Here is a 27593-nt window from a genome sequence, read left to right as displayed (position 1 = left end):
AATTATAGTATTCCCAATTATGTGGATTACATGCAAATATATGCTACACTGCAACAGTGACACCACTTCAGAAATTACACAAAAATAAACACAGAATATTGGTTCTTCCCTCCAAATTAAAGGTACCCAAATGATTATTTTAAAAATGTAATCAAATTCTGAAGCAGTGTTGGATTCAGGAAATAATCAATAGAATTTAATATAGAAATAGAAATAGCAAGGCCTATAATTAATTGATTACTTATCTTCAAGAATAACAGTATTTTTCTTGAAGCTTTTTCCAAAATTATTTTTTGAAGTCTTTTCAGTTTTAAAACAAACAATACACTGCACTAATAGTTATTTCCTCCTTCTCGCACATTTGTGTTTTACAGTTAAGAACACCAGAAATTGATCACACACTTTCATAAGTGCTCCAGTATTAATCCAACTCTTGATTGTAATGAATTAATGAATGGGAGTTCAGTAATCAAATGAAATTCAACAAGATTATATCTATAAAAACAATAATGCACATAAAACAGTGGAACTCAATGAGATTCATATGATGTAATCAGTATATTATGCAAACTAGTCTATGGAGGTGTCAAACAGTTCTAACAGTATTCAATCAAACACTACATCATGCAAAGTACCACTTTGATCTTTGATACACAATGCTCCTATCTCAAAAATGGTAGCTACTCGCTGAAGTTTTACTTGAGAACGACAAGAAAATCCACACATTGCTATAAAGAGGCAGAGATTCTCATGACTCCAGCTATTTTTAGCAAAGAACTGAATTCAGAATTGAAGTAAATACTTTTATTTTAAGCCCAACAAACATAATTGAAAAAATGCTTCTTTTTCTTCCTTACAGCGCATTCCTACTGTTAGAAATGCAAGGAAGCTAATGGGATGAGTCAAATCATGCACTAAAAATAATTCCTGCTTGGCATGTTAACAATCTTAATTTTCCCTTTCCAAAGTTGCAATTTAGAACACTGGACTTTTAAGGGGATCACATCGCAAACACAAGGCTACTCTGCAACAATGCTGTTCAGACTGAAAGCAGTCGTTTTGGATCAAATGCAGTGGTGAAAAGCATTGCCACCCAGGCGCAAGGTTTTGAAATAGTACCTGGCCACCCCAGGGACTTAATAACCCCCTAAAGCTAATACAAAATGTTTTTGTACATTTAAAAACAAAGCCTCTATAGAATATTGAAATGTATTATACCCTGAAGCTAGAATCTCAGATTGTATTGGTTGGCTAAACGCCAATTACACAGTAAGAAATATGTTTCACTCATTGTAGTCGATTCATTAGCAAGGGATAGGATCCAATAAGATTGCAATTATACCTCACAATTTTGTAATGCAGCCTTATACATTTTGGAACCTGGAACTAAGTGACTAAAATGTAAAGGCTATACTGTACAAACTGCACAAAAATACAAAACGGTGGGAGATTAAACAAATTGTTTGGTAAGCATCAAGTTCAAATGGTAGATTCAAGCAACTTAAAGGAATAAAGCAGAAAGTTAACATTTAACCTGAAATGTCAGAACCTGAACCTTCCAAACATTGACTTCCAATGTCACAGTGGTTGAAAAGGAATATTTTGTATAACGTTAAATTATAGCCCTGTACATGAAAAGGAAAGGGATGTTATGGAGGGAATATTTCAAGGAAAAAAAGGAAAAGGATGTATGAGAATATAAATGATGGATGGCCTGAAAATTGAAGGAAGTGATTGGGCAATTAAAAGACTGGAACAGGACAGAGAGGCATAGTGGATACTATAAACCAAAGACCTACCTTCAGGCAGAGCACTCACGATGGTGACATGAAAATAGGACTACAATATGTCAAGCAATATTTTTGAATGTTCAAATTGCGTGAAATCTATATATTCTTGAATTCAGCTAATTTTATTACAGGCTAATTAACATCAAGTCAGCTGACATTAATTAAAATATGCTTTCAAGTATTGAATATTTTTAAAATTCAATTTCATCAATAAGAGATAAACTTTTCAAAATTCATCTGTATGTTAAATTAAATTTGTACACTCAAATAGCGAATCTAAAATATCTTGCACTATTCTTCTGATCTATTCCAAATCACATAAATGTCAACAAAAAGGTGAAATTCTACACACTGTTCCTAGCAGGAGTCCCAAAGCACAAGATGCCTACTTTATTTGCATTTTAATTGAAGAAATGTTTTGACCAGATGCCAACTTGTCTTTACAATCATAAGGCATTTTCTGCATAAAGATTTACGTCTATATATTTCATGGATACCTTAATTATTATCCTTTTACATATCATGTCAAATTTATTCAGGGAGGAATAAGAGACAATGCAGCACTGAGCATTATCATTGAAAATGTTTCTAATATATTAGGTAAGTATATGGTGCATCCAGAGAAGTAGAATTAACATTTAAATCATTAAAATTAAACACCACTGAAGTAAAAATTAATTACTGAAAATGTATTTGCTTAACTTTGAAACTTGGAAAAGGTGAAGGGTTTTTGCTTTCTATTTTTTGTATTCTGTCTTTTCCAAATTTGAGGGAAAAAACCCAAATGATGTCAATTCTCAAAGCATGTATGCCAAAAGAAATATTCTCCTGCCAAGAGGCCAGGTAGATGGTCTACATCTAATTCTCTTTCCTAATTTTCCTCTTGTGCTAATCTTTGGAGATGCATTTTGTCTGCTGGTTTTTCATCTTTATAGCCATAAGCAAAAGCTTAGTTAGGCCTTTAAGAAGGCACCATTTTCAGCCAGGTAAATTTATCTTGATTTTAAAAAAATAATTTAGAGTACCTAATTATTTTTTTTCAATTAATGGGCCAATCCACCTACCCTGCACATCTTTGGGTGTGGGGGGTGAGACCAACTCAGACACGAGGGATTTAACTTGATTTGAGATATATTCTACAGTCACCTTAATTTTTTTGCAAGTAGCCAAAGTTCACAATATAGAACAAAGCACATGCCAAGCCTGATTTAGAGTGCATCAGAAATAGAAAAAGCACTAATTTGCAAATTAAAAGTATAATTGGCATACAAAATTAGTTCACAAGATCAAGGCATTTAACGTAAGGACATAAAATATGGAAAATAAGGAAATCACATATAATCCATTGGGCACCCTGCTTCCATCAGATGATGTACAATTCTCACCGCCTTGAACACTGTCCTCATCTTACTTTATCTCCTTTTGGGGGGGGGGGGGGGGGGGGGGGGGGGGGGGGGGGCAGAAAGCACAAGATAAAGTTCCAAGAAGAGAACTCTTAATTTTTTTCAAACTCCCAAAAGTAATCAAATAAACTCCAGTGAATTGATAAGAACAGGATTATTAGTCAACCAATGAATCAGCAATCAAATGTCAGCACATGCTCACTTTTCTATGTATCCAGAAACTGCAGGGTTCCTGCACTAGCACCGTACAATTTTCGTCCAACAGGAGCTTTATTTGTGCAAGGTACAGTAAGTACATTTTTACTTAATTATTTTGGCGAACAAGTGAGCCAGTGATCTTTATTAGGTACTGGAGCTGCTGCTAGGTGGTTCTGCATATTAGTTTTCATCCCAGCTGTATTAACAGCTCATTATGCGGCAAACAAAATAAACAAGGTGGCTGTTATACCCAAGAATTCCATCACCTTGCTGAGCAACGTAAGCCTAACGTTTCCCTCCTCATATCTCTTACAAAACATTCCTACAGCTTTGAGAGACTGTTGCTTTTACCAAATTATTGACAGCTTTGTGTTGGGGACATTTACCCAACATAATCAAATTTGAGCTGCCAAATCTATTTCAATTAAGATCCTCACAGTCATCATATTTGTTTCATTCCTGAGATCTGAATTTGGGTTTAATTATAGAAGTAATAAGACAACATGTTAACTTACTGTACCACTGAATCTTAAATAAAAATAAAGTTATGGGAGTTCAGGTAACAGAAGATGTAAACCAGAGAGACATCTGCCTGCCAACAGTGTTCAACTCAATGTATTGGCTGGCACTGGCAGTCAGTACTTGGCAATTTAATGAAATTTTTGTGTTAGGTTGCTGTGTGTAGGGATTCCGGCACTGCATATCTCTAGTGGCAGGGATGTCAATCTGAGCCATTTCATTAGCACGCTTTCTAAAATACAGGCAACACCAACCTCAGAAAAGGTGGCAAGAAAATACCGAATGAAGAGAGGAGAAGCAAATGGGTGTCACTGTTGAAGAGCTGGAACAACAATTATATTTCTGAAGAGCCAATGGATTCTTTATTTATGGAGAGGATAATCAGGAGTGCTTCATGCAGTATTTGATTGGCATCCCATCCACAAACCTTCACTCCCTTCACCACAGGTACATAAGGGCAGCAGAATGTACCATCAATAATATCCACTGCAGGAACTCACAAAGGCTCCTCAGACAGCACCTTCCAAAACCATAATCGCCAATATTTAGAAGCACAAGGGGAGCAGAAATAGCTGTGCCCCTAGCCAAGCTATTCCAGCACAGCTCCAAGACTGGCATCCACTCAACAGTGTGGAAAATTGCCCAGATAATGATCACTGATGTGTTGGGTATGCTGGGTCTGTGATGACTGCGTTTACCAGAGCAGTAGAAGAGACAGGCTACCAACACTTGGAGAAGTACAACTCTATCTTATTTAACTATGAGCTGTTAAACATACTTGCACTGTGGGTCAATACTATGTTAGGTTGACTGAAGACCTATGGCTAACCTGACCAGACTATACTGCTGGCACATGGTAGACGTTCGTGCTACTGACTGCGGGCTCTGTCTGTCTCAGAGGCTGCATCCCGAATGAGCGAGAAAACTAGTGCCCTCTGGCTTTATAGTGACCGTGCCCTGTCTGGTAATTGGCTGCTATGTTCTGTGTGTTGATTGGTCTTTCAGTGTGTCGGTCAGTGTGTGTCTATGCACCATCATATACTTGCGTGTATATTATGACAATCACATAAAGCAAAACTTCAATCTGATTAATTACCACCACATCAAATGCTTTTCAATTGTCAGCAAAGTGAAGAAGAGTCATCAACGACGCCATCAAGTGACACTATCTCAGTAATAACCTGCTCAGGATGCTTAGCTTGGTTTCCGCAGGGTCACACAACTCCACACCTCATTACATCCTTGGTCAAACATGGAGCTTAATTCCAGAGTTGATGTCAAGGCAGCAGTTAACCAAGTATAGCATCATGGAATCCAAACAAAATTGACATCAATGTGAAAATTCTCTCTTGGTTGGAGTCATACGTGGCACAAAGAAAGATGACCGAGGTTGTCAGCTCCAGAACATCACTACAGGTGTTCTCCAGGATAATGCCTCGGCCCAACCATCTTCACCTGTTTCAATGACTGCACTTTGAGCCTAAGGCCAGAAGTGGAGATATTCACTGATGATTGCATACTGTTCAGAACCATTTCTAACTCATCAGATAGTGAAGCAGACTGTGCCTGTATATAGACTGGACAACATTCAGACTTGGCTGATAAATGATAATTAACATTTACGCCACACAAATGCCAGACAATAACTATCTCCGACAAAAGAGATTCCAACTATCTCCACTTGACATTCAACTGTATTGCTATTATTGAATCAGCTACCAAGATCTTGGGTTGGGGAGGTGGGGGGTTGCACGTTGACCACGGCCACAAAACTAATGGATGAGATATATATTTATACTATGATTACATGAGCATATCAGAGGCTGAGAGCTCCGTGGTGTGTGATTTACCTCTCGACTCCCACAGGCTGTCCACCATCTACAATGGACAAGTCACGAGAGTGATGAAATCCTCTCCACTTTTAAAAAAAATATATTTTATTACGGCATATATAATTTTAACAATTTTCAAGAGGACGAAACACCAAAGCAAATAACACCCAATCAACCAACACCCAACCCCAGCAAACATGGCTTACATACACAATTCCCAAATCCCCCTTTCCCACTAACCATTCCCACCTCAATCAGCCCTCCCTCTTTCCCTTTACCACCCCCCCCACCCCACTTTCTGCTGACAGCTTAATTTTCCCCAAAAAGTTGATTAACAGCTGCCACCTCCGGGCAAACCCTAGCTTTGATCCCCTCAGCACAAACTTGATCTTCCCAAGCCTGAGAAACCCGACCATGCCACTAATCCATACCCCCGATTTTGGGGAATCTGAGTCCCTCCACACCAATAGGTTCCGTCTCCAGGCTACCAAGGAGGCAAAGGCCAAAACATCAGCCTCTATCGCCCCTGGACTCACGGGTCTTCTGACACCCCAAAAATCGCCACCTCTGGACTCGGAACCACCTGTACTTTCAATACTTTTGACATGACATTGGCAATCCCTGCCAAAATCCCCTGAGTTTCGGACATGCATAAAACATGTGGATATGATTTGTGGGCCCTCCCGCACACCGCCCTCACCTATTATCCACCCCTTAAAAGAACCTGCTCATATGGGCCACAAGGACACGTTGACTCTACTCAGGGCATCCTTTCACTGTCTCTAATTCCCTGCCCAATTTTTCTTCCCACTTTCGCTTCACCTCCGCTGTCGGGGTCCCCTCCCATTCCATGAGCTCCCGCCCCCTATTCCCGTTTTCAACACTACCTTGTCCTGGATCCCCTGGGGCGGAAGGTGCAGAAAGGTCGAAACCTGCCTTCGCGCAAAGTCCCTTGCCTGCAGGTAGCAGAACCCATTCCCACCGGGCAACTCAAACTCCTCCTCCAAATCCTCCAAGCATGGAAAGCTGCCATCGATAAACAGGCCCGCAAACCGCGGCCAACCCCGAAAGCCCCATCAAGCGCCACCCCCCCGGTGCAAACCGGTGGTTGCCACAAACAGGTGTCCATACTGACGCTCCCTCCACTCCCATATGCTTTGGCCACTGTCCCCACACCCTCAAGGCAGCCACTACCACCGGGCTTGAGGAGCCGGCAAGAACAGCAGAGGTGCCGTTACCAGTGCCCCTAAACTTGCCCCCTACATGAGATCGCCTGCACCTTCTCCCACACCGACCCCTCCCCACTTACACACTTCCGAACCATTGCAATGTTCGCCGCCCAGTAGCAGTTTCTGAAATTTGGTAGGGCCATATCCCCCTCGAACAGCGCCTTCTTTACCCGCGGGGTTTTACCCGCCCACACAAACCCAGAGATCACCGCATTCATCCTCTTTCATAGAATTTACAGTGCAGAAGGAGGCCATACGGCCCATCGAGTCTGTACTGGCTAATGAGCCCACACCTATCCTCGTAACTCAGCAACCCCCTGACCCTTTTTGGACACTAAGGGCAATTTAGCATATCCAATACACCTAACCTGCACATCTTTGGACTGGCAATTTAGCATATCCAATACACCTAACCTGCACATCTTTGGACTGTAGGAGGAAGCCGGAGCACCCAGAGGAAACCCACGCAGGCACGGGGAGAACATGCAGACTCCGTAGTGACCCAGCGGGGAATCGAACCTGGGACCCTGGCGCTGTGAAGCCACCGAGCTAACCAGTGTGCTACCGTGCTACGCTCGAGGCCAAGATCGTGGCCAATAGCTTGGCATCGATATTTAGAAGGGAGATCGGCCTGTACGACCCGCATTGTTGTGGGTCCTTATCCCGCTTCAGGATGAGAGAAATCGAGGCCTGTGACATCGTCGGGGGGGGGGGGAATAGCCCTTGCACCCTCGCCTCATTAAATGCCCTGACTGGCAGGGGCCCCAGCACTCCTGAAAACATTTTATCGAACTCCATTAGGACATAGAGACACAGAGATCTGGGCGTGGAGGTTCACAGATCCTTAAAAGTGGCAGCACAGGTGGAAATGATGGTAAAGAAAGCATATGGCATGCTTGCCTTCAGAGGACGGGGTATTGAGTATAAAAGCTTGAAAATTATGTAACAGTTATATAGAACGTTGGTTAGGCCACATGTCGCCATCTAGGATGGCCACTTACAACAAGAAACATGGACATTCGCAAAGCCTAAAGGGAAATGTGGACAATGTAAGATTCAGGCAGGCAAGAGCCTGCACGTATATTCGTGAGCAGAGAATCCAGACAGCATCGAAACCCCCAACTGATTAGCATTTTAATGGCCCATCTCCGTAAGACAAAGGATTGATACTCAGGTAACCGATACAAGTCCAGACATTTTGGTGCCACTCCCTTTACTCAGGAAGCATAAACAGCAAAGTCAATGATCGCTTAGGACATGCCCATCCATCAAAGCACCCACCTCTTTATTGGTTCAGATCGAAGGCAGTGATCGAGAACAGCCCAATTAATGGGGTCCAAACCAAAGGACCACCCAAAAGAGCGCAAAACCTCCAAGGATAACGAGACACACTGCCATATGTTCGACATCTTTTGGACCTGGCGCTCCCGCAACGTCCATCTCCATTAGCAGCACCACGACAAGAAGCAAGTCCAAGTTCGCTACCAGACAGATGACCCCAGCTCAACAGCTTAATTTTCCAAAAAGGAGATGATGTCAGGAAAATAAGTTTTAATATTTTTCCATTTTTAATAACACTGTCATATTCTTCTGTACTGGAAGACAGGTTTATGGGGGTATAACTGGTTTAATTGGATTAGAGACAGAAAAGACTGAAACTGTCAAATATCAATAAGAAAGGTGCGAATTGGTTGATTCGGTGATGAACAGAAAAACAAGGGGAGCTTGAATAAAAATTTAAATCAGGCAACAAAAAAGAAGTTGGCTGTTGTATTTCAACGGGAAACATATACAAATTGGAAGATTGTAAGTACATGAGGCAACTTGGATTGGATTTGTTTATCGTCACTGTACCGAAGTACAGTGAACAGTGCTGTTGTGCGCTCAATCCAGACAGATCATTCCATACATAAAAAAAACACATAGGACCAATATAAATACACAATGTAAATACATAGACACAGGCATCGGGTGAAGCATACAGGAGTGCAGTACTACTCAGTAGAGAAGATATGTGAAGAGATCAGATCAGTCCATAAGAGAGTCATTTACGAGTCTGATAACAGCGGGGAAGACCCTCTTTTTGAATCTGTTACTACGTATTCTCAGACTTTTGTATCGCCTGCCCGATGGAAAAAGTTGGAAGAGTGAATAAGCCGGGTGGGAAGGGTCTTTGATTATGCTGTCCGCTTTCCCAAGGCAGCGGGAGGTGTAGACAGAGTCAATGGATGGTAGGCAGGTTTGCGTGATGGACTGGGCTGTGCTCAAAACTCTCTGTGGTTACTTACGGTCTTGGGCCGAGCAGCTGCCAAACCAGGCTGTAATGCAGCCAAATAGGATGCTTCATATGGTGCATCTGTAAAATTTCGTAAGAGTTAATGTGCACATGCCAAATTTCCTTTGTTTCCTGAGAAAGCATAGGAGCTATTGTGCTTTATTGGTCGTAGCGTCAACGTGGGTGGATCAGGACAGATTGTTGGTGACGTGCACACCTAGGAATTTGAAGCTATCAAGCATCTCCACCTTGGCCCCACTGATGCAGACAGCGGTGTGTATGATACTTTGATTCCTGAATCAATAACCAGCTCTTTAGTTTTGCTGACATTGCGAGAGATTGTTGTCATTTCACCATTCCACTAGATTCTCTATCTCCCTCTTGTATTCTGACTCATCGTTGTTCGAGATCCGACCCACTACGGTCGTTCCGTCACAAACTTGTAGATGGATTTGGAGTCAAAGTTTGCCACACAGTCATGTGTGTAGAGGGAGGACAGTATGGGGCTAAGAGTGCAGCCATGCAGGGCTCAGGTATTGAGGATTATTGTGGATGAGGTGTTGTTTATTCTTTCTGATTGTTGTCTATGGGTCAGAAAGTCGAGGATCCTGTTCCAGAGTGAGGAGCCAGGTCCTCGGTGTTGGATCTTTGATATGAGTATGGTTGGGATTATGGTGTTGAAGACGGAGCTGTAGTCAATGAATAGGAGTCTGACATAGGAGTCCTTGTTGTCAAGGTGCTCTAGGGATGAGTGTAGGGCCAGGAAGATGGTGTCTGCTGTGGACCGGTTACGGCGGTATGCGAATTGCAGTGGATCACGGCATTCTGAGAGTATAGAGTTGATGTGGCTCATGACCAGCCTCTCAAAGCACTTCATAATGATCAATGTCAAGGCCACCGGACGACAGTCATGGAGGCAAGTTGCCTGGTTCTTCTCTGACACCGATATGATGGTGGTCTTCTTGAAGCAGGTGGGGACCTCGGACCAGAGTAGGGAGAGATTGAAGATGTCCGCAAACACATCTGCCAGCTGGTCCGCACCTGAGTGGTTCTGAGTACACGCGCCTTAGTGGATCTGAGTGCACGATCAGGGACCCCGTTAGGACCCGCCGCTTTCCGAGAGTTCACTTTCAAGAAGGTCATCTGACTTTAACATAAAATCATCACAACTGGTCCTAGAAGTTACTTCCTGATTTCAGAAATCCTCCTCATAATACACAAATTGCAAAAGCATTCTAGCAGCTGTTTCAAATTCCCCTTTGGGTTTTGGGCAGCTCAGCAATTGCCATCTGCCGTGCCGTAACAGATGACAAACTTGTACATGGCTCAATGAGGGATGAACATCACTGCAGAATGAGAGAAATCCTCAAAGTTCGATAGGAAACAGGTTTGGCATGGAACACGGAATGGCAATTTGCAAAGCCAAGATTTATGATTAATTCCTTGGACATATTGCACAAGCTGCAGGAATAAAAGCTGACCCACTAAAATACATGGATGATTAGAGAGTTTCCACCGCCTTGGAACATCACAGAGTTGCATAGATTCCTTGGGGTGGTCAACCAAGGATGAAGGGTCTTACCAAACCTGGCAGAAATCAATAAGCCCTTATGACTGTAGTGCAGAATATAGAAAAGTAAAATGCTTTTTACAAGATTACAAATCTTCCAATTTCGTCTGAAATTCTAGCGGACTATGATCCAGAGTTGTAGCAATGGATTGTCTACAGGTTTGAGCACAGTTTTGATTCAAGTTCAAAAAGATAGAAAAAGACCAGTTCATTATGTCTCAAAATCACCCACAGCGAGAAACGGTATGCAATCACTGAGAAAGATGCATTGGCAATCATATGGCTTGTGAGAAGTTCTCTGATTACATAATTGGATAAAGGTTTAAAATTGAACAACCCCAAGATTTTGGCTGCTCTTCTGAGGGTTCAGGCTCAGACGAATGAGAAATGACACAGTGACTGTCTAGATTCAAGGGAAGTACCAAAGGACAGCAGATGCACTGTCAAGAATTCCAGAGGACAGAATTAAATTGGAAGCTTTGAATTTCTTTCAGGAGGTAGAAGCATATACTTCACTTCGTATCAAAGACTGACTAACCACAGAGAAGAGATTATAAGAGCAAGCACAACAGCAGGATGACAAATGCATCCAAATAAAAGATTGTCAGAGACAATGGCCAGATTATACTCCTAACAACCATAACAATAACAGTACTTTGAATAGAGGAAACATCTCACAAACAATGATGATATCTTAGTTTATAAAAATAGAATAGTCATCCCTATAACACTCTAACTCAAATACACCCTCCCCAAAAATATCAAGGTCACTTGGGGATAATGACAATTCGAGCAAGAGCCCAGTGTAATGGCCAGGCATTAGTCATTCTGGAGAAAAACTAATCTTGATTTGCCTTACAGGTTCAGTGAATAGTCAACAGCAGAACCACTGGCACCTTCCATTTTTCCATGGAGAACATGGGAATGCCTGAAAATGAATTTATTTCTGTTTAAAGGCAAAATATTTATCATCATCATTGAATACTACACCCGATGGAGACAAGAAATAAGACAAAGTTTTACAGCCACCTACATGATCAGAACCAAATCAGGGAGATCTGTCAAAGCACCTCAGAGAATACCCATGTGAAGTCCGAGACCTTGGGGGACGGGTACGGGGGGGGGGGGGGGGGGGGGGGTGCAGATGGAGGAGGATGTACGTAATTTTTTTCCAATTAAGGGACCATTTAGCGTGGCCAATCCACCTAATCTGCACATCTTTGGGTTATGGAGGTAAAACCCACACAAACACGGGGAGAATGTGCAAACTCCAGGACAGACCCTGGGCCGGGATTGAACCTGGAACCTCGGCGCCGTGAATTAGCAGTGCTAACCATTGTGCCACCGTGCTGCCTTACATAACTGAGATAAAAACTTGGGGGAGCTGTAAAGTATTATCCGAAGCACCTGATGCTGATGTAACTATGATGCATTGTCACATGGCCAAGTAACAGAGATTTGGAGCGAAGGAGAAGTACAACCTTGTGTTGAGTTCCTAAGATATATATGCAGTTGTGAATAAATAATAATGGTTTTGCGCAAGGACAGTCTTAAATAGCTTTCTTAGAAACCAGTCAAACCCTAAAAAATAACAAGGGCAGCACGGTGGCCTAGTGGTTAGCACAACCGCCTCACGGCGCTGAGGTCCCAGGTTCGATCCCGGCTCTGGGTCACTGTCCGTGTGGAGTTTGCACATTCTCCCTGTGTCTGCGTGGGTTTCGCCCCCACAACCCAAAAATGTGCAGAGTAGGTGGATCGGCCACGCTAAATTGCCCCTTAATTGGAAAAAATAATTGGGTAATCTAAATTTATAAAAAAAAACCCTAAAAAAAAACGACCTGGACCCACAAACCCATCTGGATCCCAAAAATAAGCCAATCACTTCCTTCTCTCGTATTATCCAAGTGATGTAGCATCAATTCGACCCAAGACACATTTAGGATCCGAACTGTGGCTTTAAACAGCTAGTTGTTAGCCCGGTGGTCGACTACAGAGAATGGCCGACCGCCAGGAACTCTGGGTACCGAGGCGGGGCCCACTTGCCTCTCGACCAATTGGAGAGCAGTCACATGACTAGTCCCAACCAATTGGAAGAGAGGCACATGACCAGCCAGAGCCAATGGGAAGCCAGTGCTCTGCACCAACGGCAGTGCTCATATCCATACCGCCACATTCACCCCTTGTGGAGAAGGGGGGGGGGGGGGGGGGGGGTCCGAGGACTGGTGGTATGAGCAGTGAAAATCGATAGGGGTGAGCTGCCCACTGGCTCGTGGCAAAACAATACTACTACTACTAATAACAACAGAAGAACACAAAAATGTCCAAAAAAGTGGCAAAACAATACTACTACTAATAACAACAGAATAACACAAAATGTCCAAAAAAAGTCCCATGGCTGCATTAGATGGAGACGATCAGCCTGTCGGGTGCCCGCGGTGTTCTGGAGGACCTTCGCAGTGGAGCCGGTGACGTCGGACCGATGGTCGTCCTTGCCTCCGGGAGCGTCGGTCGTAGATGTGTCTCCGTACCCCGGGCCGGTGGTGGAGACGCTGTAATCGGGGAAGAGGGGGCATGTGCGCTGGGGTGGGGGGGCGCTGGGGGGGGGGGGGGGGGGGGGGAGGAGGAGGAGGAGGTGTTTGTGTAGGGGAAGAAGGCCGCACGCTGGCAAGTGCCAGGTCCCGGAGCGAGAAGTATCCTGCCGACCGTCGGGATACTCCACGTGCGCATATTGCGGGTTGGCGTGGAGTAACTGGACTCGCTCAACCAACGAGTCGGACCTGCGCACCCGCACATGTTTCCGGAGCAAGATGGGCCCGGGGGTGGCAAGCCAGGTCGGGAGAGGGGATCCTGAGGACGACTTCCTGGGGAAAACAAGAAGACGTTCATGAGGTGTTTGATTAGTGGTAGTACAGAGGAGAGACCGGATTGAATGCAGGGCGTCGGGAATGACTTCTTGCCAACGGGGAATAGGGAGATCTCTGGACCGCAGGGCCAGCAGGATGGTCTTCCAGATGGTGCCATTCTCCCGCTCGACCTGACCGTTATCCCGGGGGTTATAACTGGTTGTCCTGCTAGAGGCTATGCCCCTGCTGAGGCGGAACTGACGCAGTTCGTCACTCATAAAAGAGGACCCCCGGTCGCTGTGGATGTACGCGGGGTAACCGAACAGGGAGAAGATGGATAGGAGGGCCTTTATGACGGTTGTTGTGGTCATGTCGGGACAGGGAATGGCGAAAGGGAATCGAGAGTATTCGTCGATAACACTCAAGAAATAAGTGTTATGGTTGTTGGAGGGGAGGGTACCCTTGAAGTCTATACTGAGATGTTCAAAGGGGCGGGATGCCTTGATCAGATGCGCTCGTTCGGGGCGGTAAAAGTGCGGGTTCCACTCGGCGCAGACGTGGCAGTTCCTAGTGACAGTCCTGACTTCCTCGATGGAGTAGGGCAGGTTGCGGGTCTTAATAAAATGGTAGAAACGGGTGACCCCTGGATGGCAGAGGTCCGTGTGGAGGGAGCGGAGGCGGTCCATCTGTGCGCTGGCGCAGGTACCGCGGGATAGGGCATCGGAAGACTCGTTGAGCTTCCCAGGACGATACAAGATATCGTAGTTGTACGTGGACAACTTGATCCCCACCGCAAGATCTTGTCGTTCTTGATCTTGCCCCTCTGTGCATTGTCGAACATGAAAGCTACTGACCATTGGTCTGTGAGGAGGGCAAACCACCTGCCGGCCAGATAGTGCCTCCAATATCGCACAGCTTCGACTATGGCCTGTGCCACCTTTTCCACCGAGGAATGGCGGATTTCGGAAGCGTGGAGGGTTCGTGAAAAGAAGGCCACGGGTCTGCCCGTTTGGTTCAGGGTGGCCGCCAGAGCTACGTCAGACGCGTCGCTCTCGACCTGGAATAGGAGGGACTCGTCGATAGCATGCATCGTGGCCGTTGCAAAATCCGCTTTGATGCGGCTAAAGACCTGGCGGGCCTCCATCGATAGGGGAAAGGAGGTGGACTGGATGAGGGGGCGAGCTTTGTCGGCGTAGTTGGGGACCCACTGGGCGTAGTATGAGAAGAAGTCCAGGCAGCGTTTGAGGGAATTGGGGAGAGGAAGTTCCATCAGGGAGCGCATGCGTTCGGGATCAGGGCCTATCACTCCGTTACGCACTACGTAGCCAAGAATGGCTAGACCGCCCCCCGGGGAATATGTTCAGGTACCCTCAGGTCAAGGCGTTTGCGAGGCGACAGGTGGAGGGGTTCCCTTTGCTGCCCCCGCGGGGGGTAAGGGATAGGGTGCTTTCGGGGGTGTGGGTCGGGGATGGGAAGATGTCTGACATCTACCAGGTAATGCAGGAGGTGGGGGAGGCATCGGTAGAGGAGCTGAAGGCTAAGTGGGAGGTGGAACTGGGGGAGCAGATTGAGGAGGGGACATGGGCGGAGGGGACATGGGCGGACGCCCTGGAGAGGGTGAACTCCTCCTCTTCATGTGTGAGGCTTAGTCTCATCCAGTTCAAGGTGCTGCACTGGGCCTGTCCGGATCTAGGATGAGTAGGTTCTTTGGGGGCGAAGACAGGTGCGTCAGGCGTTCGGGGAGTCCAGCGAACCATGCCCATATGTTCTGGGCATGTCCGGCACTGGAGGAGTTCTGGAAATGGGTGGCGGGTCGGTGTCGAGGGTGGTGGGATCCAGGGTCAAGCCAGGCTGGGGACTCGCGATATTTGGGGTTGGGGTGGAGCCGGGAGTGCAGGAGGCGAAAGAGGCCGATGTCTTGGCCTTTGCGTCCCTAGTAGCCTGGCGGAGGATCTTGCTGCAGTGGAAAGATGCGAGACCTCCGAGTGTGGAGACCTGGATTAATGACATGACGGGATTCATTAAGTTGGAGAGGGTCAAGTTCGCCCTGAGGGGGTCGGTACAAGGGTTCTTTAGGAGGTGGCAGCCTTTCCTCGATTTCTGGCTCAACGATAAGGTACTAGGTCGGCAGCAGCAGCAACCCGGGGGGGAGGGGATAAAGGGGGGGGGGGGGGGTTAGGGGGATACTGTTTAAGTTAATTTGCTTATTGTTAATTTATTTTGTTCTTTATTAGGGTTGGGGGGGATGGGGGGGTTTGTTATAGGCGTTGTTACGGGTGCCGGGGGGTGGTTATTATTATTGTTTTGTTGATATATATATTTCAAAAATTCCAATCAAAATTATTTTTTAAAAAAAGGATGGCTAGACGGTCGGTGCTAAACACGCACTTATCCTTATTGTAGGTTAAATTAAGGAGTTTTGCGGTTCGGAGGAATTTTTGGAGACGTTATCGAGATACGGGAAGGTGGCCCGTAAACCGTGCTTGTTGACCATTCGGTCCATCTCCCGTTGGAAGACCGAGACTCCATTTGTGACACCGAATGGAACCCTGAGGAAGTGGTAGAGGTGCCCATCTGCCTCAAACGCGGTGTACTTTCGGTCACTCGCGCGAATAGGGAGCTGGTGGTAGGTGGACTTAAGGTCCACCGTGGAGAAGACTGTATTTCGCGATCCTGTTAACCAGGTCAGAAATACGGGGGAGAGGATACGCCTCCAGCTGCGTAAACCTGTTGATGGTCTGACTGTAATCGATGACCATCCGGTTTTTCTCCCCAGTCCGAACTACCAGCACTTGGGCTCGCCAGGGACTGTTGCTGGCCTCGATCACTCCTTCCTTAAGGAGCCTCTGGACCTCGGACCCGATGAAGGTCCGTTCCTGTGCACTGTATCGTCTGCTCCGAGTTGCGACAGGTTTACAATCTGGGGTGAGATTAGCAAACAAGGAAGGGGGTTCCACTTTAAGGGACGCGAGGCTGCAAACAGTAAGAGGAGGAATAGGGCCGCCGAATTGAAAGGTCAAGCACTGCAGGTCGCACTGGAAGTCCAGGCCCAGGAGTGCCGGAGCGCATAGACGGGGGAGAATGAGGAGTTTGAAATTTCTGAAAACCCTCCCCTGGACCGTGAGGTCCGCTATGCAGCACCCGGTGATTTGGACGGAATGCGAACCTGAGGCCAATTCAATTTTATGTTTAACTGGATGGATGGGGAGCGCGCAGCGTCTTACCGTGTCGGGGTGGACGAAACTTTCCGTGCTCCCGGAGTCCAGCAGGCACCTTGTTTTGTGTCCGTTGAGCTGCACCGTCGTTGTAGTCTTGGCAAGCGATCATGGTTGCGACTGGTTGAGCTTGATGGAAGCCAGTCGTGGTGAGAGTTCCAGATTCTCTTCAGTGGCCGAGTAATCGCTGGCAGGACCTTCCGAGTTGATCCATGATGGCGGCGCCCAGGACCCGCACGTGGAGTTGGGGTCCCAAGATGGCGGCGCCCAGGACTCGCACGTGGAGCCGGAGCCCCAAGATGGCAGCGCCCATGGCCCGCACATGGTGTCCGGGGCCCAAGATGGCTGCGCCCGTGGGAGCCTCGTGGCGGCTGGGGGCAGTGTCAGCGGCGTCTGTGGGCCGGTTGGGGCGGCTGGGAGCGAAGGTCGGGAGGACCGTGGGGCTGTTGCGGGAGCTGGGAGGCGGCCCGGAGAGGTTCGTGCGTGGCGTTGGGCCCTGGGGGGGGGGGGGGGGGGGGGGGGCGGCGATCCGCAGTCGCTGCGCGTGACAGCAGCGACCGACTTGGTCTGGCAGACCATCGGGTAGTGGCCCTTCTTCCCGCAGCTCTAATACAGAGCGGAGCGGGCAGGGCAGCGCGGGCGGGGGTGCTTTGAGAGGCCACAGAAATAGCAACGGGACCCCGCTAGTTTATTGGAGCGACCCACGGCACAGGCTTTGGGGGGGGGGGGGGGGGGGGGGGGGGTTGGGGTCCACGGAGGATGGGGGTGGCGCGTGCCATGAAATCCAGGGGGTTGCTGAGCGGCCGGGGGCGTATGCGCGAGCGTTCAGGTCAGCAACCTCCAGGGAAGTTTCAAGAGTCCGTGCCTCAGCTAGGCTGAGGGTGTTCTTCTCTAGCAATCGTTGGCGGATAGAAGGAGACTGCATGCCAGCAACGTAAGCGTCTCTGATTAGAAGTTCCATGTGCTCCGTCGCCGAAACTTGGAGACATGCGCGCGTTCTCCCTAGAGCTGAGAGGGCCTGGTAAAACTCGTCGAGGGACTCACCAGGGAACTGTTGTCTGGTCGTCAGGAGATGCCGTGCGTAAACTTCGTTGACCGGCCGGACAAAGTGTCCTTTGAGAATCTCCATGGCCGCATCAAAATCGCCTTCGTCTTCGATCATTGCGTAGACCGATGTGCCCACGCATGAGTGGAGGATGTGAAGTTTCTGCTCCTTGGTGGGCTTGCCGGCTGCAGTCATCAGGTAGCTATTAAAACACGCCTGCCAGTGTTTAAAAATTGCAGACGCATTTGCAGCATGCGGGCTGGTGCGGAGGCAGTCAGGCTTGTTGCGAAGCTCCATTCCAAAACTCTAGCTGATTAAATTGATGTACCATCAATTCGACTCAAGACATATTTAGGATCCGAACTGTGGCTTTAATCAGCTAGTTGTTAGCCCGGTAGTCGACTACAGAGAATGGCCGACCGCCGGGAACTTTGGGTACTTATACCCCGCCTCGGAGGCGGGGCCTACTTGCCTCTCGACCAATTGGAGAGCAGTCACATGATTAGTCCCAACCATTCGGACGAGAGGCACATGACCAGCCAGAGCCAATGGGAAGCCAGTGCTCTGCACCAATGGCAGTGCTCATATCCATACCACCAAACCAAGTCTCACTTTCAGCACTTTAAACTTCCTTTCAACATCTATATGATAGTGCCCAGCCCTCTGTCAATTTAGCTTAAACCCTCTGAAGCCACTTTTGTGGCTTTGAATAGTGCAGGTTCCTCAAAGTTTTCTGTCTTCTGCTCGGAAGCCAACTTTATTTACCAGTCAACATTTTCTGAAAGATATAATGATGTTTCCTTTGAGCATAACCCTCTGCCTATGTTATTTGGCGCACGAACAATTCAAAGAGGCCAGGTAGATTAGGAAGCACTCGACATATTTAGAAATCATTCACATGTATTCTCTCTTATCAAGAATACTGACCATGATACATGTTCGTCGATCTGTCTCAAAAGCTATATCTTCAGAGATGATGCTTCTCTATGCCAGCTACGTGACAATTTGGAACCTGAATGAAAGATCACTTTATCCACAGGTACTGTAAGTGCCTGTGAAAGTTTTAACAGTTTTCAATCTATATGACTCAAGGACATATCAGGTGCATATATGGATTAAACAAGTAAAGAAAGCACAGTTTACCAGAGGTAGCCTTTTCATTACCTTCTCAAAGACCCACAACATCAAGGAAGAAATAGCGAGGCATCTGTATAGAAATTGTCCCATTGGGCAGACGCAGCATGGGTTCATAAAGGGCAGGTCGTGCCTAACTAATTTAGTGGAATTTTTTGAGGACATTACCAGTGCAGTAGATAACGGGGAGCCAATGGATGTGGTATATCTGGATTCCAGAAAGCCTTTGACAAGGTGCCACACAAAAGGTTGCTGCATAAGATAAAGATGCATGGCATTAAGGGTAAAGTAGTAGCATGGATAGAGGATTGGTTAATAATAGAAAGCAAAGAGTGGGGATTAATGGGTGTTTCTCTGGTTGGCAATCAGTAGCTAGTGGTGTCCCTCAGGGATCCGTGTTGAGCCCACAATTGTTCACAATTTACATAGATGATTTGGAGTTGGGGACCAAGGGCAATGTGTCCAAGTTTGCAGATGACACTAAGATGAGTGGTAAAGCGAAAAGTGCAGAGGATACTGGAAGTCTGCAGAGGGATTTGGATAGGTTAAGTGAATGGGCTAGGATCTGGCAGATGGAATACAATGTTGACAAATGTGAGGTTATCCATTTTGGTAGAAATAACAGCAAACGGGATTATTATTTAAACGATAAAATATTAAAGAATGACGCTGTGCAGAGAGACCTGGGTGTGCTAGTGCATGAGTCACAGAAAGTTGGTTTACAGGTGCAACAGGTGATTAAGAAGACAAATGGAATTTTGTCCTTCATTGCTAGAGGGATGGAGTTTAAGACTAGGGAGGTTATGTTGCAATTGTATAAGGTGTTAGTGAGGCCACACCTGGAGTATTGCGTTCAGTTTTGGTCTCCTTACTTGAGAAAGGACATACTGGTACTGGAGGGTGTGCAGAGGAGATTCACTAGGTTAATCCCAGAGCTGAAGGGGTTGGATTAAGAGGATAGGGTGAGTAGACTGGGACTGTACTCGTTGGAATTTAGAAGGATGAGGGGGGATCTTATAGAAACATTTAAAACTATGAAGGGAGGATAGATGCGGGCAGGTTGTTTCCACTGGCGGGGGAAAGCAGAACTGGGGACATAGCCTCAAAATAAGGGGAAGTAGATTTAGGACTGAGTTTAGGAGGAACTTCTTCACCCAAAGGGTTGTGAATCTATGGAATTCCTTGCCCAGTGAAGCAGTTGAGGCTCCTTCATTACATGTTTTTAAGGTAAAGATAGATAGTTTTTTGAAGAATAAAGGGATTAAGGGTTATGGTGTTCGGGCCGGAAAGTGGAGCTGAGTCCACAAAAGATCAGCCATGATCTCATTGAATGGCGGAGCAGGCTCGAGGGGCCAGATGGCCTACTCCTGCTCCTAGTTCTTATGTTCTTATGTTACAGAATGACAGAATTCCCTTAAAATTCTACTTTACAAACCCAGACAGGAAATAATACATGGAAACATGTGTTACCTTGGGCACTCATATTTCTTCCATGAAGAAAAAAAGATTTTGCTGTTTCATTGTTTGATTAGCAGCACCAAGTAATTTCAGGTCTACACACTGTTTCCTGAGAGTTACCACAATTATTTTATTTTGGAGATCAGCTTAACATAGGGATACAGAAGGCAAGAAGAATCTAATAATAATAATAATCTTTCTTATCGTCACAAGTAGGCTTACATTAACACTGCAGTGGAGTTACTGTGAAAATCCCCTAGTCGCTACACTCCAGCACCTGTTCGGGTACACGGAGGGTGAATTCAGAATGTCCAATTCACCTATCAAGCACGTCTTTCAGAGCTTCTGGGAGGAAACCGGAGTACCCAGAGGAAACCCATGCATACACGGGGAGACTCTGCACAGACAGTGACCCAAGTGGGAATCGAACCTGGGACTCTAGCACTATGAAGCAATAGTGCTAACCACTGCTATGTGCAGTGGGCTGCTGAGGAGCACAGGTCAACTTTTGCTGGAAGAAGGTACTTGGTTTTCCGTTATGTTTTATCCAATGGCATTAAATGGGAAGCAGTTTGTAATAAAAATGTGAATCTGGCGCTTTCCCTCCGACTTTACTCACTCATTTCCTCTATTACTGCCTTTTGACCAATCCAAGGCTTGCTCCTTATATGCTGCGAAGGTACAAAAGATTGGGGACTCCAATTGTGTCAATTCCCTATCAATCATCGTGCATTGTTTTCTTTAGCAAAATTAAAGCAATAAACATGATCACTCAGGAGTGGGCATTATATATATATAATCTGATACAAACAACAGCAGGGAAACTATTACATTTATTATGAAAAGGAGAAGAAATGTAATTGTAAGGATATTTTTATGAATCTGACAACTAATTTATCACTGCATCAGCAATGAGAATATAAATGCTAAAAGATGAGTCTTGCTTTGTCCTGCTATTGGATTTAACACTTATTTAACACACAAACAAGTGTCGTGTGGTGATACATCTGTTAACTGTTGTAAATAAACATAGCTCAAGATTTAGCAGTATAATGTTCGAGTGGCTAGGTGTCAATATTTAGCCATGTGTGTGTTTTGATAGAAATATGAATGCACTATGAAATTTCAAATATTTGAGGTTAGATTTAAATATTTGTTTTCACACAGATTCCAACTAGTTTGCCTGTTTACTCAGCAATCCAATAAATGACTTTGGAATTTACAGAGGCAAATTCACACCAGGATAGGTGAAGTAAAAATGACCTAAAACTTCAATATATTATGGCCCTTGGAATGCAATCCTGTCAGTGACGTCAAGATTACATCTGTTTGTGCCTCTAATTCTAACTCCGCTAGTGCTTACAGAGTCAGCAGGAGGACACAAAATCTGCAAGGACGTGGCCCATACACCACTGTGGGCATACCTCGACTTAAGTTCAATTCCTATCCAAAACTGTGGGTAGTAATTCCAAGATCCCCTCAGACATCAGTTAACTTCTGCTTGGACAAGTAGCAAAGATTTTTTTAATGAAATACTTTTTGTGGTCTGGGCTGTGCTTCTTCGGGAGACCAGTGTACATTATCTCACTTCAGTTTACTGGTCTCCAGTATTTCACCAGGTCCGAAATGGAAAGTGTGAAGTCCCAAAATAGTGCATTTGCCCTGACAATATTTGACTGGTATAGAGTTGTTATGGGGTTCATGCCTACTAGGCATGCTGGAAATGGTAGACACCCAGCATGACCAAGTTTAAAAACACAGCACAATGTTTTGTAGCAATACTGAAGGATGTGCTCTTCAACCAAAACATTTTTCATGGTTGTTTCAAAGTCATTAAAAATATGGATGTTGTATAATTGACATGTGGTATTCTAAAAAATTAATTTCAAACCTTAAATTAGAATTTAAATAACAAGTATATTTTGATTTTATTATTTGGTATGTACCTGTTGCTTGTAAAATATTTACTAAATGATAACATTATTAAGGAGAAGGTAGTTGGTTAAAGGTATAAATCCTAGTTTACTAAACATACTTACTCTTTCTAAGGCGGCGTCCCTCTCCTCAATAACTGCATTAATTTCTTCAGCAGTTATTTTCTTCTTCCGCTCCCTGGTTTTGTGTATTCGATCCACAATTAAATCTCCATTCTTGTCAATGGCTCTTCTTGTATCTGCATTGTTGATTCGGTTCAGTAATTCCTGCAATGTCTATCAATAATATTTATGACAATTATACACAAATTTTGAATCAGACTTTATTTAGCTTAGGTCTCAATTGATGGTCATGCACAAAATGTACACTGAATAAAATAAGTGAATTTTTACCGAAGACCTGAAATGTACATTATTAGTGTGTCAAATTCATCTTTTCCCACTTCTTAGCTCTGAAAACCCACTCAATTGCACTTAAGTCTCGAAGATATAAGACTGACATTAAAAAATCCCCTTAGAGAATGGCTTACCATGTCATTTTCTTCAGGGTTAATATTTTCCAACCTAGAAAAGGGACACAGAGAGCCTGATCAGTAGCATTTCCTTCACACAGCAAAATGAGTTCACTTCCTAAATCTTTCCAACCTCAAGTAATTTCATTCTACTAGTCTTCAGAGTCAACCATGACACTAAACATATTAAAGTGCCACCTGCTCTATTCCATCCTTCAATAATGCTCTATATCTTCAGCTCTGTCTGCAGACTGTTAAGTTATTAATGTTTACTGCTATATATGACTACAGGGATCAACTGTTCATATGTGCAGAGATGAAGACAGTGCTGCTATGGCGGCAGTGCTAGCACTCTCAGTGCATTAGCCTATTCTGCCCTTAGACTTCATAAATCTATTTCAATGTCTCACTTCACAATTCTAAAAACAGTATGACGTTTACAAAAAAGACTCTGCACAAGTGTTTCTGTCATGGATTCTCATCCAAAAATGTTCTAGGATATCGTCCAACATCAACATAAAAAGTCTGATCTGTAGTGTCATAGGATTCCATTGTAAAATAAATTGAGTGCAATCTATTTCAAGAATGCATGTGGCTGTCTTCTGAAATAGTGGATAGTAAACAATGAGTTTTAGTCCTTTATACCAATGGCATTATCAACACAACATACTGCTTTCATACTTGATGTAACAAACAAAAATTGGGATTGTATCAGTACTGCAATTTTTATATTTTCTCCCTCCTAACAAGACAAGTTTAAAATTCTACTGTTGAAGCCTATGACGAAGAAGCATTAGTTAATACACAAGCGATGGAAATGGCTGATGTTTAAAAAAAAATGATGTTAAAAGTTATATGTTTGTAGAACAATTGGCAATTAAGCATACCTTTTAATCGTCATTAATCAGAATGAAAATGTTAAGAATCTGATGGTTTTCAGAGCCCAAAATGGGATCAGATGGTTCCCAAATCGGATGAAAGAAAAATACAAGGGTTCTTTTGCAGATGCTTGCAGTTATCTGAAGAGACTTCAGAACAAATTATCTGACCAGTCTCTCTGCTAAGGTATTTGGAATAAAGAAACATATAACGGAATGGAAGTAAAGAAACATACATGTGGGTCAGAAATGAATAAAAGGGGAGGCTGTGGCGTAGTGGTACTGTCACTGGACTAGTAATCCAGAGACCCAGCGTAATGTTCTGGGGTCCTGGGTTTGAATCCCACCATGGCAGATGGTGAAATTTTAATTCAATAGAAATTTGGAATTAAAAGTCTAATGATGAACATGAAACCATTGCCATTTGACATAAAAACCTATCTGGTTCACAAATGTCCTTCAGGGAAGGAAATCTGCTGTCCTTATCTGGTCTGGCCTTCAAGTGACTTCGGATCCACACAGTGATGCGGTTGACTTTTAACTGCCCTCTGTGAAGGCCAATTTGATATGGGCAATAAATGTTGGCCCAACCAGCGACATCCACATCCCAAAGAACAATAAAAAAAGTAACTTTTCTGTCTATTTTTAAGATATAAATATAGAAATGCATTTCTAAGATGGTGAAATTTAAATATCTCAGAAGCTAATATTCACACGAAGATCAAAAATACTGGTATCCTCGGTATTTTGCACAGGTTTCAAAATTGTAACTTTAAAAAAAAATATTTCTGATTTATCTTCATACCACCATTGTCCCTTTATGTGATATTGAAATTAAAGGCACCACTTTTCCTGATCTCTCTGATCTATTTTTCAGAGGATCTAGGCAAAGTGGACTAAAAACTACTACTAATAATAATCTTCATTGTCACAGGTAGGCTTGCATTAACACTGCAATGAAGTTACTGTGAAAATACATTCCCATTTGTGTGTATTTCCTTCTATTTCATTCTGGCGGGGCCCAGCAATGGAAAATATACCCAATTAATAATCAACTAGCATATATAAAATAAATACAAATAAAAAAATACATCCTGCAACATATCCCAGTAATTTGTATTTGGGATACAAGGGCCATATATTAGGTTCAGGCAACCAGCACCCAGTTCACCTACAGAACTAAATAATTTTTGGAGGGAGCCAGGGAAGGTGGATGCGGTGATGAAGCCCTGCCTGACATAGGCAGAGGAGGAGCCACCATTTACTAGTAGGACAGGTTTCAACTTTCCAGAGATGCACCCTAATCAAAGGGAAAAGGAAGATCCTTGCTATACATATTATTTTTTATATAATCTACTTTCTATGTCACTACTAATTCAAACTTAATTCACTGTATACTAATACATTTGACAATAATAAATCAAATCAAATTAAGTGTTTAATTAGTTCAAATATTGAGTTGATTTTCTGTAGAATGAGAATTGTGATCAGCAATCTTACCCAATAATCATACTGCTGAATAATTACAGTATTATAAGTCAATATTGCATTTTCTTCTTTCCTTTTTTATACCCAAATATCCGTTCACCTTGTTCAACATCTGCTTAGTAATGCTGTTTCAAAATATTCCAAGGGCAATGTAGCCAATTTTTTATCAATCCTGAAGAAATCTTTAGAGATTTGGCACAAATTATTTCATAAAAAGGAAAACAACTGACAGCCCAGTGGATTTTTGTTTGGTTTCTATGGAACAGCTAAAATGAGCATTTTCTAAAAAAAATGTCCATCATTATCTTCCTTGTAATTTATTAGATAAGACAGTAACTCTCAATACTCTTAGTCTGCTTTATCCCTGTATTGACTGTATACAAAAATATTGGTCTGGATTCCCCCAAAATGAGGCTAAGTGTTGACGCCGTCGTGAAAACCGTGGAGTTTCACAACGGTGTCATCGGGCTCCCAGGTGGAGCTATTCAATAGCCCACAAAGGGCTAGCATCGTGCAACGCATGACGGACTGGCCGCTGATTCACTGGTTCCATGATTGACGTGACGCCGCAGTTGGAGTTAAATATTCTCCCCCGCCTCCATTCAGCGTCGCAGGCAAGATGGCGGCGCGGAGAGCAGCGCCGTGATTTAGAGACAGGAAACTAGAGAACCTCCTGGACGTCTTAGGCGGGAGGAGGCTGGTGTTGTACTCCGGATCGAGATGCAGGTGCCATCATTCACCTTGTCGGCGCGGAGGTGACCGACGTCGTCAGCGCTGTCGGGGTGGTGGCCCAGACTGCAGACCAGTGCAGAAAAAAGCAGCACGACCTCCTCAGGTCAGCCAGGTGAGTGCTGGGTACTCTGCCAGAGCCAGTACCAGGTCCAGTGCCCCCCCCCCCCAGGAACCTAAGCACCGAAGCAGCCGGAACACCAGCCCTCTGCCCGAGATGACCCAGGACACTACGACCTAGGGGACGGGAACACAGGGGACAGACACAGAGGACACCACGACCCACGAGACAAACACACAGGGGACAGAAACACAGGACACCATGACCCAGGGGACAAACACACAGGACACCATGACCCTGAGCACAGACACACAGAGGAGGAACACACACGACACCATGACCCAGGGGACCCCGGACTTCGGGTCCGATGAGCACATTGACATTCCGGCACAGCTACCACCTACACCTTCCATCATCTCAGAGACTATCACCTCGGTTTTGCAATTTAGTGGAGAGGCTACTGGGACACTCACTGGTGCGCACCACACAACCGTACCGGTACAGCAGGTGGAGGTAGGAGCAGCCGAGGGGCCGGACGGTCGGAGGGCAGCCTGGCCCCAGAAACCAGCTGCTGCCCCGGACTCCTGGAATATCCATTCCCACCCATAGTTCAGGTGCAGAAAGTGACCCAGGGCATAGTGGAGAGGATGATGGCGGCTTCCAGCACCAGTAGACACAGGTGGAGGAGTCCAATCACCTGCAGGAGCAGGGAGTGGTGCCCGCCATGCGTGCTACCCATGCCGAAACCGCATGGATGGCGTCCGTGGTGAAGGCAATGGAGGCGACGGTGTTGGGTCAGGTTTTGCAAGGCCTGGGGCATTCCGTGCAGGCTGGGCCCGTGGCCAGGATAGGGCTGCCCTCTCACAGGCAACCATATGCCAGAGCCAGCTGCAGAATGCAGTGGCGCTCCTCAGTGTAGCCCAGTCATAGCAGGCCATGGCTGAGAGCATCGGCGCCATTGCCCAGGTGCTGGCCGGGAGATGATCCAGTCGCAGCCGGGGATGGCCACTCCCTGTGCTCCATGGCCGCAAACATACAGACCCTGGTCGATACCAGAGTGGGCATCCAGGACTGGCAGCGCCAGGTATCGGGGGGCCTCAGGGTTTGGTGCCGCCAAAGGAGGTGGTGCTGGGGCCCGTATTGGTGACTCCTGTAGGGGAGGTCCCGGAACACTGCAGCACCTCAGACTCCCCCCTCCTGTCCTAGGTGCATCAGGTGGGCAGCGGGCAGAACAGGGCGGCACCACACCACCAAGGAATCCGAGGAGCAGCCGACACCAAACAGGCCAAGCCGCCCCAGGAAACGTGCACCAACGGGGACCCTAGTCGCAGGGCAAGAGTCTCAGCAGTCCACCTCCACTCCTGCTGTACTGTCTGAGGAACCACCTAGATGTAGTGCTAGGGCCCGTAAGGACAGAAAACTAGAAACCAGTTAAGCTGGCATGGGTGCAGGGCACAGTTTAGTTATAGGGGCTAGGGCA

The 27593-nt window shown here is 45.4% G+C and overlaps 1 protein-coding gene across 5 annotated transcripts in view; it reads right to left on the bottom strand.

The window, feature by feature from the left end:
- mipol1 (mirror-image polydactyly 1) overlaps window positions 1-27593 on the bottom strand; it is a 569773-nt gene that overhangs the window by 282686 nt on the left and 259494 nt on the right. For all 5 annotated transcript variants that reach the window (XM_038780869.1, XM_038780849.1, XM_038780840.1 and 2 more), the window contains 2 exons: window positions 22976-23009; window positions 22551-22721 (listed from right to left, as the gene is read on the bottom strand). In XM_038780869.1, the coding sequence (XP_038636797.1) occupies window positions 22551-22721; window positions 22976-23009 (205 nt within the window). The remainder of the gene's footprint in view (window positions 1-22550; window positions 22722-22975; window positions 23010-27593) is intronic.

Source organism: Scyliorhinus canicula, chromosome 2 (assembly GCF_902713615.1).
Source record: "Scyliorhinus canicula chromosome 2, sScyCan1.1, whole genome shotgun sequence".
NCBI lineage: Eukaryota > Metazoa > Chordata > Chondrichthyes > Carcharhiniformes > Scyliorhinidae > Scyliorhinus > Scyliorhinus canicula.
Note: the sequence above shows the minus strand (reverse complement) of the source record. Positions and strands in the feature narration are given on the sequence as shown.